Here is a 14,229-nt window from a genome sequence, read left to right on the forward strand (position 1 = left end):
ACATATCATTGTAACGCATGAAAGTCGTTCTATAGTGTGCAGTGTCTAGATAGCATTTGTCCGAGCAGAATGCCATTAGTTACAAGAATTGTCATTGACAACAAATGTTTATTAAACTTATCTTGGTCATTTAAAAACAGTTTGTTTCATTCCTTTTCACAGGTGGTACAGGCTGGTGGCCTATCGTTCCTTTACATGGTGGCTTCACGGGAGGCTTGGACACTGCGTTCGAAGAGTGATACCCGCCTGTGCCGTTCGTGCCATAAGAGAAACATTCCCGAGCGACAGCGGTCAGTACAGGGGTTTTTCTCTCGCTGTGCTGCAACCTGACCGGTACAATGTTTAAAGTCTTGTATTTTTGTGTCATCAAAGTAAGATACAAAATAAAACACCACATATATTTTAACAACGGTTGTTTCGATTTTTTAAATGAATCAAGTGTGTCTCCATTCAAGGATGGACGTCAGACATCTGTGCTCTGAATGGGTGAAGGTCAGGCTGCTGTGAAGCAGGGTGGTCCCTATCTAAGCTAACATAATATATTATCAATAATGCATGCACTAAATAACACTTGTTCAAAGTCTTTCAGTCGGTTATGTCTCTATAAAAGTCACACATATATCTATACTATAGAATTAACATTGGATTATACAGGCCTTAGGTCAAGGGTCTTGACCACTATAATACACTGTTTGAAGTGTGGGTCTGTGCTCACAGGAATCTCTGGTATGTGGCATTTGTTATTGATAGGCAACGATATACTGCAGTAGGGGTCTAATGTTAGTTGGGGATCTGCTAGGTGGGCATCATGGCGTGGTCATTGGTCTGGCACATGAAGAGAAGACCTGCAGGGACACAGGGTCAGAATGGCAGTAAGTTTCCACTGGCGAGGGTGCGTGGGCAAGGAACCGTTTGTGGAGATGAACGAGCTATGTGCTTGGTTCAGGCTGGTTCACATGCAGGACCGTGATCTCAGAGGAAGAGTGATGTGTTACATTTATTAGCTGTTGCAAATACCTCTGGAGTTTTCCAGTCAGAGTGGGGACGAGGGTGTGGGCCATGTGCTCTGCGCGCTGTACTATCGCAGTGAGGCCTGGTCACCAAGATGGAGTGGAAAGGGGGTACAAAAATGGATGCCCCGTGTCCTGCTGAGTGTTCCCATCTACGCGAATGCCATCCAAAGTTAACATCACATAAGGGCAAGGGGCGAACCCACTACTGGAGGCACTTGGTACGAGTTTCTACTGAGAAGTAAAGGATGAGAGGGGCCTCATGGCCCCTCGCTCCTACACACTTGCCTGCATGCCCCAGGCCCATCCATCCCACCCCCTCTATCAAAGGCGTTTCGCACCCGGGGATGAGCGCTGGCATGGGGGGCTGTCAGGGGCGCAAACGGCCAAGGTGCCAAACAGCATGTACACTTCAAAAGGTATCCCACGCCCAGGGGCCATCGCTCACATGGCCTCCTCAGACCCCGTGTCTCCAGGCAGGCCTCCGCTGAGGCAGGTCGCCCCCATGCAATAAACATAAGTGTGTCTCCATTCAGCAGTCTTCCTGTGCCTTATCTGCACGCCCCAGACCCATCCATCCCACCCCCTCTATCAAAGGCGGTTCGCACCCGGGGATGAGCGCTGGCATGGGGGGCTGTCAGGGGCGCAACGGCCAAGGTTCCAAACAGAATGTACACTTCAAAAGGTATCCCACCCCCAGGGACCATCGCTCACATGGCCTCCTCAGATCCCGTGTCTCCAGGCAAGCCTCCCCTGAGGCAGGCCGCCCCCTGCAATAAACATAATACCACGCCATACACACGTCATTCATTCACAAACACACCCCTGTTTCTAATACTTTATAAACCACTTGATATGTCTCATGAGAACATCTTTGTGCTTTGCAAGTCAACTCCTGAACCTTCTACCTGAGAAGCACTGAGATCTATGCTAATCTGCTCGTCGTCGTGCTATCTGTGACCGCTTCGAGCAAACTCGTCAGTGTGCTACCTGTGGCCATCTACCTGTTCTCCTGCAACATACTGCTCGGCCTGCTGAATCCAACTGTTTGTTGGTAAAGGTAAGGCCATGTATCCTAGTCATATTTCGGTCATTTTTACATTTCTATCTATTTGCGATTACAGTACCCAATAGAGCTATGGTCATTGGTCTCATTGCTATTGACTTGAGTTTCAATTGTTATGCTATCAATAGATCTATTTATTTTCATCTGTGTCCATTGTCATCGAATTGCATCCTTCGGGGGTCCAGTCTATAATGTAAGCATGTTTCCTTTTCGTGCAAGACAGAACATCCAAGGGACGAGTCACATGTTCAGAGTTTAGTCACATAATTTAAAAATATTTCTGTAATTTATGCAAATACTAAGCCGCACATATTTACTTTTCAGAATTTTCAACAATGCCTGCCTCTTCGATTAGCGGTTGCCCTTCGAAGACCCATGCTAAATCTGAAGGCACTACAATGCATGTATTCCCGAAAACTGTTGATCGAATAAGAGAATGGGTCAGACATTGCAGATATCCACTGGATGAGCTGGAAAGTAGAGTCCAACAAGTCTTTGAGGACAAGAGGGGTGATCGATACCGCATCTGCAGCCGGCACTTTCCCTCGATCATGTACACCACATCTTGGGTAACAAAGAAGAATAAACGGCGATCGACATGAAAATTGCTCACAAACGCTATTCCCACTCTATTTGTCCACATTCCGCCACTTGGGAGTCAAGTGTCCGTTTTTAGCTTTAGGCCTTGCGGTAGTGTGTATTTAGCCGAATGGATTAATTGATATTTTAGGTGTTGTTTCCAATTTGTAATACTTTCGACATTGATATGATATATAGCTTTTTGAATAATGACATTTATCAATATATTATTTTTAGATTTCATAACCCACAAACGAAATCTATATATGGGCACAGGGAACTGTGCTATATTGCGCATTACTCAAGTATTCTGTCTCCTTACATGGCAATTTTAAATATTGGCATTTCATCATCAAACAATAATTTACCTTTACAACTTCTTGACTATCCCTTGAATCTGAAGCAAGAACATTCTACTTCCGTGACGTGCTCGCAGTTATCAACCACTTCTAGCGCGTATCAGGTAATCATAGTTGGCTATTCCGCTACAGACTTGTTTTATGCATGTCAAGTAATAGTTTTTATGTATCGTGTGATTATTTTACCAATTGTTTGGTTAGTGCTTTCCAATTGATATACACCCTAGTTGTCGTCCCCTGGTGTTTGTTTTCAGTTATAATTAATGTTATCCATACTAATGCAAGTACTGTCTTTCAGGGAGATGCTGAAGCGTCCACCACATTGACAACAGCCCTAGATGTTCTTCAGCAGCACGAGGTATGGATACTGACAGCTCCATCGACCGTGATCATCAGGACTGGAACACTTGTCATTTGACTGTTCTACACCATGTTTCATTCATGGTTAGCCATTGATGTACCTGTGCGGTCGACCCCAAGTGTGTGTTGTGTTTTCAATATTGTAATCCTTACTATTGCAAATACTATGTTTCAGGCAGTTGTTGAAGCGTCAACCCATGCACTTGATGCGGAGCCTGACATTCAAGTAATTCCAGGGGAAGCGGGACCATGCGGATACGAATCGGCGCAACAGCTTTCAGAAGTGTGCACCACATTGACAACAGCCCTAGATATTCTTCAGCAGCACAAGGTATGGATACTGACAGCTCCATCGAGCGTGATCATATAACATGATTCAATTTGCTATACTTTCTTCCCTATTAACGCAAGTACTGTGTTTCAGGGAGATGATGGAGCTTCCACTACAATCACAAGATCCCATTTAGATGATGCAGATGTAAAGAAATCGGAGAAATAAGTCGATTAAATCTGATCATATTTAAATATTCCTTGATTCTTTTAGACAATGCAACATTTGTGGTTATCTCTTTATATGTACCTGTGCCGTCGACCCCAAGTGTGTTATGTTTACAATATTGAAAACCATACTAACGCAAGTACTGTGTTTCAGGGAGTTGTTGATTCCTCCTCTTCAATACAATCATTCGTGGCAGTCCATGCAGAGCCAGAGGTATGGATACTGACAGCTCCATCGAACTAGGTCATCAGAGCTCGAATACTTGTCGTTTGATTGTTCCACACAATGTTTAAATCGTGTTTGGCTATTGAGATGTACATGTGTGTTCGTCCTCACGTGTGTTTTATGCTAACAATATTTTGACACACAGTAATGAAAATAATATGTTTCAGGGAGTCGATGGAGCCTCATTCCGTGCTGTCTATGCGGATACAGAAAATATAGTCGTTGCAGCGCAAGAGGAAGGGGAGAAATGCGGATACATCGGAGCAACAGCGTGCAGATGTTGAAGGTCGAGTCAAAAAAGTTGCAAAGAAAAGAAACAAAAATAAGGTTAGTTACAAATAGTTCATAACTTTAGACATTTTTTTGTGCTGGGGACTATTTTATGTTTTTTTCCAGTCAATTGTACTATACTTTATCTTGTGTTTAAACTGAACATCCCTTTTCCAATCTCTCCTCTAGTTACCCGTGGGTCTACGAACTATACATACACAGACAGTGAAGCGAATGAGAGATGTTGCTTGCCAGACCATTTACAATATGGAGGCTATGGAGGAACTATTAATTCAGACGCGGCGTGTTGAGACTCGGGATGCTCATGTCCAATGTACAGAAAATGAAATTGATGTGTCCGGAGAATCCGTCAAAGTTGTATTGGACCATTGCTACAGTACGACCGCACCACCGCAACAACATGATACTGGATGTATTGAAGATAGCTCTGAAGTAGTCGCAGATCAATTCACACAATCTACACCCGCCAAAAAATTGCCACCAAAAAAGCTGTCGACATTGTTGTGTTCTCCCATCAATGTTGAAGTAGCAGATGTTGAAATGACAGTGAATGAACCAGCAGCAGCATTCACCGACGCATCAGAACTTGGTAGCATCGATATTTCTTTCAAATGTGGTGATATGTCCTCAACGTCACAGGCCGAAACAACTTTGATGCAGGATGACAGTCTAATGAAAGAGGGCAAGTACATAGTATTCGACAGTTGTTTGATGGATATTATAAGTATGCTGAAATGTGGGCATTCCGTCAGAGGCAAAGTATGTGGGAAGCCATTGATTCATGAGACTCGTCAAAAACAAGGCAGTAACGTCACAATACATGCCACCTGTACATTACATCATACGTTTTCATGGTCTGCACAACCGATGCTGGGGAAACTGCCAGCAGGCAATCTACTGTGTGCAGCTGCATTACATTTTAGTGGCTCCAGTTTTAGAAAGTTAGTCTTTCTTTCAGTTTGTGGGACTCCATTTCATTTAAAAAACGCAGTACTACAAATACCAACGTGATTATCTGTTTCCGGCCATTAGTGATGCTTGGAAAATTGAACAATTGTCTCTAGCAAGTACATTCGAAGGCAAACGATTTAGGCTAGCTGGCGATGGACAGTGCGACAGCCCTGGATTTTCTGCCAAGTACTGCACCTACCACTTTCAAGACATGGATAGTAAGAAAATTGTGAGTTCGGTGGTCGTGCAGGTAACACAATGTACATCCACAGTGGCCATGGAGAAACTAGGATTTATAAAATCAGTGGAATATCTGCCATCGAGGTGAATGCACATCGACCTCATAGCCACGGACAGACACGTTTCAATTGCCAAGACAATGAGAGAGCAGTTCCCACATATTAAACATCAATTTGACGTATGGCATCTTGCTAAATCAATCAATAAGAAAATCTCGGCTGCAGGGGAAAAAAAAGGTTTGGAAAGTATTTCAGAGTGGTACCAGTCTATCAGCAACCATCTTTGGTGGAGCTCCAAAACTTGTGAAGGGTCAGTGGAAATACTACTTGAAAAATGGCGGTCACTGATCCACCACTGTACCAACGTGCATCGCTGGTCAGAAAACCTACATTTCCACCAATGTGAACATGGCCCTTTGTCCCCAGTGGAGGCACGGAAGAAGAAGTGGTTGAATCCATCTTCACCGACACATAAAGCCATTGAGAAGATTGCTTTCGATAAAACTATCAAGAGATTTGAGGGGACTGACAGAATTCTGTCACACAGGAGGTTTGGAGGTGTTCCACAATATGTGCCTAAAGTACAGGCCAAAGCGCTTGCATTTCAGCATACAGGGCATGAGACATAGGACTCTACTAGCGGTCTTGGCCCATAACGAGAATCTCAGCCGTGAACAATCTAGGACTAAGGGTAATGTAAGGATGTCTCGCTACACTAAGGCCTTTTCAGAAAGAAGTAAGCAATGGGTGATCAAACCAGTCTATGAGGAAATGGAGTTCGACTTTGTCAAAAGCCTTATTGTTGCTGTATTAGAGAAGCACAGATATGGAATTTTGAACGTTTCTGTGCAGAGCACTGATCCATAGCCACCCAACATTGCCACTGTGCCATGTCCACCCAAAGGAGAGTTGGTTGTGAAGTACAAATCGTGGTTTAAATAATTGTAATACGATTGTCTTTTTGTAAATAAAGGTTATTGTACAGTGTGCATACAAAGTACGCTAACCCTAACTCCTACCTTCACCATCCTGGGTGCCGAACAACCTGGGTGTCATCTTTGAATTCTCTCTCTATTCACCTCATATTGCTGACCTTGTCTATATGTGTATGTATATATTTTTGTTGCTGTAACTAATTTTCGCAATCTCGTGTAAATGCTGCGCACTGTTAACCGAGGGGAGGCTTGCGTATTGCAAATAATAAAAACAAACAAACAATAAATCTCACTTTCAACTTAACTCCTCAGGTACTTTATACTTTCCCTGACCTTCCCCAAAAAATTAAAAGTCTAATAATAGTTATGGTTCTTAGGGCTTCAAAGCTCGCAGACAACGAGGACAAAATTGGGGGCCTTAGAACGCGCCAAGCGAGCCGTTGCAGATGGGAGAGAAGCCAGTTCGCATTTGCACATTGAGGCGCACTACATAGATGGATTCGAAACTTCAAGTTCTCACAGATGGCTTTACTACGGGATGTTGCAAAGAAAGAATGTATGCTCATTTCTAGTGAAGGTCAGCGGCTTTGATTTTCAGCTCGCGCCCTGAAGAGGCCCACAACTCGCACTGGCAGTATAAGGTTCTATTGTTTTTTGACCTTGAGAGACAGGGACCATGCCGAAAGAACTTCATTTGAAGGGGGGGGGTGCAATAACGTAAGAGACAATAAGGCAGAACATTCTGAAACTAGACCGAGTTTCATGTTAGTTCAGTATACGAAAAATCGTTGTCAAGAGCACAGTGGGATTTACGGACTGCATTACGCAGAGACACAATGGAAATTGCAAATATAATGTAAGTAACTCTTTGGACGCTTTTATACCGGAATGAAGAATTAATGAATGGATGCATGAATAAATGAATGAAGAGCTTGGAAAAAGTTTGTGGGATCGTCCTTGTAGCGGGCACATGGGCATGCAGGTCGACATTCCACACGCATGTAGACAAAAAGTCGTATCTCATTGTGTACTAACCTCGATTTATTTCGTTAGTTTCCGCATTGATTTTAGAGCCGAATATACTCCATTGCACTATCCTTGAAAGCAAATAGTTTCAGCTCGGCCGTAATAAATAAAATGAATAATATTAATAAAGATCGGCTGGCGAGACTAATTATACATTTTATGTTTTCAAAACAGGTATATCCTTCCCTTTTGCTACTGCCACCAGTTTCAGACACCGGCAGATGTTTTTTTTAACCGCCAGCTGCAGCTTAATGTAAACAACTGCACAATCCTGATGATTTTATGGGACGATCGCCAAGGGCCCATATGCCCTTACGCGGTACTAGCGGCTACAAGCAACATATCAACCTTTACGCTGGCCTAGTGCCTACTTGATGGAACAGCCTTGCAGTTCAACGTGCGACAAAAGTGCTTCTTTTAACGAAAACCAACACCCTGTGTACCATAAAGGAACAGCACGTGACTCACGATAAACTTTTACGGATTTGCGGATAGAGATAAAAGAAAATAAATGGCTTTCGGAGTTCATATGGCAATTGCTGAATATTCTATAAACATTTAAAGTCAAATAAATGTACTTTACCAAATGTACCGTGTTGCTGTTTGATTTTAAAGTACAGTTTCATATTCCAAATTGTGGCACACCGTGTTGTGAGTTGATCTGTGTTGGTTTCCGGGTTCTGTGTGAAGTCGCGTAGAAGACGACGACTGGGCGCGTTTGCCTACGCAGCACAGAAACGTCACGGAGAGAGGCAGGGAATATGAATGTTTTGATAATGTCAGGCTCAGGGGCGGGGGATATGATTTAGTGCCGCAAAAGCAGGTCAGCCAGGGCGATGGGGGAAATGATAGGATTATCACAAAATGGCAGCTCCCTGATGCCTGTTTTCGCGTGCGTTTAATGGACGAAAACTCGGGTAAGGTCCATAGGAAATAATTCTAAAATTGAGCGACTTAGGCTTAAAAACACATGGCCGACCCGTAGGGGCAATACAAGTTTTTGACCGAACCATTCCTTTAACAGCCTTGAAAACGACCAGAATGTCGAAACACCTGCCGGCTGTACTATTGCATTAATCTGTGAAATAAACCACACTACAGATATTACAGAACTGTGTCACATTATACATTTTTTATATCTCATAAGTACCAATCTGAGCGCAAGTTGCCTGCCCCGATCTCCAATTTCTCTGTGTTATTCCATTCAGATCATAGTGGGTGATCTGCGGGGAGTTGACATTCGCTGCCGATGCTCATTTCTATACTTATCTTAACTTTCAGGGTGGTAAATAGTGCACATGAATCTATACCGATCCCACTGACTCCAATTTACTACTTATCTATCCGACTCTCATTCTTAGTCTTTGCCTTCTACCTCTGCCATTCAATTTATTTCTCTTTCTCTGGATTCTGCTGCTACTCAGCTTGGTTCAGCTCTCCGTTTCACACTGGATCTGCTCCATCCTTCTCATCGATTGTCTCATTCCAAAAACCCTTCTCAACCGTGGCTCTCTCCTGCACTTCGTTCAGCCTTGCGTAAGGCCGAACGCCATTGGAAGAAGTTGTGCTTCCGATGAGCTTTTGACTTCATCTTCTCTTCATTCATCCTATGACTCTTCTCTTCTAGATGCTAAAAAACAGTACTTTTCTTCCCTTAATCTCTTTCTTATCCTCAACGACTTTTTCAATTTCTAACCTCCATCTTCTGTCCTCATCTCCCTGATCCCTCACTTTCTTCTTCTCTCTTGGCTGCAGAATTTGCTGATCACTTGACTTCTAAATTGGCTTCTCTTCGATCATCCCCTGCTGACCTTACCTGTCTGCTGTGCCGACTGGTTGCTTGGTACCATCAGAGTCTCGCTGTGTACCAGGCTGGTCCATGTTCAGTCTCCTCTGTGCTGCCTGCGGGCCTACTGTGCACTTAGGGGCGGCACCTGTAATCTCTACAGTCCCCTGCCTCCTTACAATTACCCAGAGCCATGCTTCCCTGGCTGCATTTACTCAGAGCAACGTTGCCCTGATTGCACTTCCTCCTCCCTCTCCCTGGAATTTCCCCCTCTTCCTTCCCCCTGCACTTTGCGTTGTCGCACTTACATGATCTGAATGACACAAGGCCCAATAAGATTGTTTGTCTTGTCCTCCATCCTTCTTCCCTCCATTGTCTTGTCGTGCCTAGAAACACTTGTGTACAGGCACATTATATATGACATATCATGTCATAAGATCCTTTTATTCCACTTCCTCTACTCCCTTCTCTACCTCTCCTTCTCCTGCTTTCTGATTCTGACACTTTTCTTTCTTTGACCAGGGCTCACCCTACTGCATATCCGCTGGATCCTATCCCTTCCACTCTGATTCCTTCTGTTTATTCTTCTTTGATTTCTTATCTCACTTTATTAATACATCTCAAGTTTCTTCTTTTCTTCATCTTCATTTCCTTCCACCTCCTTTGTAATCTGGTTTTCGTCCTGCCCATTCTACTGAATCTGCTTTACTTCATGTTTCTGATTCCTTACTATCTGCTAGACACAATAAGCTATCCTCTATTGTTGCTCTTTTGGATCGCTCTGCTGCTTTTGATACTGTTTATCACTATGTTACTCTCTTGTCTTTCAACTCTTAGATTCATCTGGGACTGCACTTAGATGGTTTAATTCCTATCTCTCTAGCCACACTTAGTCTGTTTCCTGGGATGGTCAGTCTTCCTCATCTTATCCACTTCTCTATGATGTACCTCAAGGTTCTATTCTTGGTCCTCTTCTTTTTTTCTCTTTATACTACTCCTTTATCTGATCTTATTTCTTCATTGAATCTCTCTTGTCTCTTGTATGTGGATGATTCACAAATGTTCTTCTCTTTTGCCTCATCTTCTCCTTTACTTCATGACTTCTTTCCTACTTGCTGTTAAGTCTTGGATGGCCTCACAGTTTCTTCATTTTAACTCCTCTAAAACAGATTATTTTCTTTCCTTCTTCCTGTCCCACCCCCATTTCTCTTCCTTCTGGTCCTCTTTTTTTCTCCATCAATTCACCCTTTCTCTCCCTCTGCTAGAAATCTTGGTGTAATTTTTTACCCCTCTCACTCTTTTTCTCTACATATTTCCAATACCACTCACTCTGCACGTTTCCATTTTTACAGTCTTCGGTTGCTCATCCTTTTCTATCATTTCAGACTACCAAGCGCCTTATTTATTCTCGTCTTTATTCGCTTAAACTATTGTTGAGTTGTCTTATTAGGTTTTCCCAACTCTCATCTTACTCCTTTACGTTCGGTTTTTAATTTTGCCATTCATCTTCTCTTCCATCTTCCTTTTTGTTCTTCTACTATCCTTCCCTTCACTCTGTCTCTTTACTTTCTTTTGATCTCCATCTTATTTTTTCATTTTCTTTGCTTTGTCTATAAAGATCTTCATGGTCTTGAGCCTTCCTATCTCTGTTCTGTTGTTTCTTTTTACTCTCCCCCTTACTAGCTTCATTCTCGATCTCTATTTCTTCCTGTCATTCCCAAACCACCTTGTGCTTCTTCTCGGTTCAGTTCTTTCATACTTCTTGCACCCAAGTATTGGAATGCAATCCTACTCTCTATCCATGCATCTTCTACTTATCCTATTTTTCCGTTCCCAATTGAAAACCTATATCCTTCTTTCTCTTTCTTCTAATCAGTATTGGTGATTGTTGATCATTCTGCTTCATTGTATTGTACTGATGTACCTGAAGAATTTTGTAAAGCGTTTTGGGGAAAGCGCTAAATAATTGAAATAAATACAAAAGTCCAGCAGTGTAAATAGCCGCCGTCACCAAGGTGACACATAAATATACTGCAATTGTTCCAGGGCAATTTGAATAAGCCTGATGGGCCCTCACTACTCAACAGAATGTGAAATAACATGCCCACCCTTGTTTAATGATGTTGTCAAAATAGTGAATGGTGTTCCATGACTCTGCCTAGCTAACAGAACGAATTCCTGACATTTTGAATATATGGAATAGATGTAGGATTGTGAAATGCTACTGAAGCCACTTTTCCAAGTAGATGTGGACCAGCAAGAGTATACCGACCACTTGCTAAAAGGGTGTAAGGAACATAAGGGCAAGAATATGTATTGCATGTTTAAGTGCGTGCTCCTAAAAACACAAGTGGGTCTCATTACAGTTTTGCCGGTGCAGGAAAAGTGCTGGTAAAACTGACAGTAATTCCAACACTGGCAATTTTACCACACAAGCAAAACACAAGTTTGCCGATGGGGGGGCACTGATTTACCACTCACTGGCAAAACAAAAGCTAGTATTACCAGCACTGGTGTTACTGGTGCCAGTAATATGGCAATCCTCTCCTATGGGACTCAATGGAATGGGGATTTACCACCCTTATCGTCACTTGGAATATGCTGGTAAATCCGCTAAGTGCCGGTAACGCTATTATCGTTTTGGTGGCATCCTGCCGGAGTTACCAGCGGAATACTACCAACATTGAAATGAGGGCCAATGACCAGGGAAGAAAATGTAAAAGTCATCGTATTTAATGAATATGGCACTGTGCTTTGCATTGTTACTGTACCTTTAGGTCAGCAGCTTCAATCCTCTTCATATTCAGCACTCGCTCGAGGTCGTCCAACTCCTTGCGAGTTCTCTCTTTCAGGGGGTAGTTTTTCACCTCATGGGTTCCTGTAAAGGTCTTCCAAGAATAAAAATAACAATCATTACTTAATTGTTCAGGTTTTATTTAAGAAACAATGTGCACTCTGCAAATCCCAAACCCCCGAAGACTATGAATTCAAATGATCTACAATTACCTGCAGCTAAAAAAATACCCTTCCTAGTACTTTGTGACAATTCTCACTGATTTGATTATTTCTCTAGAACCAGGCAAGGTATTGGTTAAAAAAAAAAAAAAATCCCCAAAAAAGTGGGGGAGACCCCGCACCGCCCCTTGCACTTCTGACCCCTCCTTTGTTTTACCTTACCCAAATTCACCATCTATATTTTTGTGGCAGAAAAAGCATTAAAAGTGGGTAATACCATTGGCAACACTTAGAATGTGCATGCATGATGAATTAAGTAATCTCACTGCTGCCATAAACTGGCCTTGTTGCCACAAAATGGCCTTTTGTGTCAGTGATTTCACCTAGCGACACTGGTAAAGCAAGGCATTACTATGAGGCTATGCTGGGTGTCACCAGTGGGACAGCCCTAGATTTCGTCTACCAATAGTAAATGTGGCCACACCGCTAGGGGAGAGAGCAAAGGAATGGGGTGAAAATGTGCCACTTGACCTAGGATGACAGGTCATGCCAAGGTATGCACTCTAAAGCCGTATTGGAGCCAGACACAAAAACCTTCACCTCTCACCACAAGGAGGGCAAAAAGGATGTAAAGAGAACTCAGTTGAAATCCTTTGGCCCATTATCCACTGTTTCTTAGATGTTCACAACTAAGCATGGGACTTCGTCACAAATCGATTTGTGCAACTCCTTTACTTTTTCTTCACCACCCTCTGTTCTGCTACTAAAGAATACCCATTCTGTTTCTTTCCTTTATGGCTATTTATACCTTGCAGTTTCTTCCGTCTGGACCTGGACTTCTCCAAAGGCCTGAATCTGGTTTCCCGGATTATTAATTCTCTGGGATTGGCAGTCACCTAATGGATTTCCAAGTTCAACTGTTTTCATTCAAGTGTACACGCTTTGCTCCAGGTGTGGAGTGTTTCTAAAGGTTTGGGCTGCCATCCTTGTTTTGTCTGAGTCAGTGCCTCAACTATCTCCTCCCAAATTCTGTTTGCCACTCACCGCAGTAGGAGTGAGTGTTGATTGGGCACAATCTGCATTGGAAATATTTTTGCTTGCTGCAATAGTAGTGATGATTAACATTCTATATCCTGCATCTGCAAATCCTGCTGCCGGTCTGACCTGTCTTAAAGGGCCCACTGACCCCCAGCCCCTGGTAGTAGTGTCAAATGGTACTTTAAAAGGGGCAGAACATGCAGAATTATCAATGTAACAATCCCCTGCAGGCACAAATTGCACTGTGGGGGACGAGAATGTCTACACCATACGACTCATAGTAGTACATCATGCAGCAGATGGTGGGGCCAGGGCCTCTAAGTCACCTTCACGCTGGCAGTCAATGCCAGACTGGGTACATCGTCAAAGCTGCCTTTCATGGTCCGGCCATCTTGCCACCAGGAGATGCTCCCTCCCTTGCAATCGCCCTAAGGGCCTTTCATAAACCTTTTATGCCCCTGAATCGTGCAATTGTCATAGCACAGATTTATAATCCTTCAAGAGTCACCTCTATTCTGGATTGCAGTTCTGGATCTTACAGAGTGGTCCTTGTAGTACTTTGCCTCTGTGAAAACATGGAACATCTGCTTTTAAGAGTGCTATATTTGGCAATGGCTTCAGGTTGTTATACTCCTGCGCTATAAACTACTCTTGGCACTTATCAACCCACCCTCCTTGATAAATTAAAGAACTATTTATCCATTTCAGCCTTTGTAGTCTCGCCTTCTCTCGCACATTGCAAATACAGCGTTTAGTAGGTGGAACCCTAAGTGCTCCCAGGTTGGGCAATGTCCAGTTGCTTTTGCATGTGAGCTGGCCTTTATAAGGCCTGTTGTTTTGGCAATCAGTGTTCCTGAAACATGTGTTGCTCTGACCTAGTTATATTCCTGACCAGTTGGACGTTGGTTTG

The 14,229-nt window shown here is 43.1% G+C and overlaps 1 protein-coding gene across 1 annotated transcript in view; it reads right to left on the minus strand.

The window, feature by feature from the left end:
- Positions 1–14,229, minus strand: part of CFAP43 (cilia and flagella associated protein 43) — a 1,012,780-nt gene that overhangs the window by 342,706 nt on the left and 655,845 nt on the right. Inside the window, exon 22 of the mRNA XM_069611745.1 lies at positions 12,098–12,214. Coding sequence (XP_069467846.1) covers positions 12,098–12,214 — 117 coding nt within the window. The remainder of the gene's footprint in view (positions 1–12,097; positions 12,215–14,229) is intronic.

The sequence above is a fragment of the Ambystoma mexicanum genome, chromosome 8, assembly GCF_040938575.1.
Source record: "Ambystoma mexicanum isolate Mex_15411 chromosome 8, UKY_AmexF1_1, whole genome shotgun sequence".
Lineage (NCBI taxonomy): Eukaryota > Metazoa > Chordata > Amphibia > Caudata > Ambystomatidae > Ambystoma > Ambystoma mexicanum.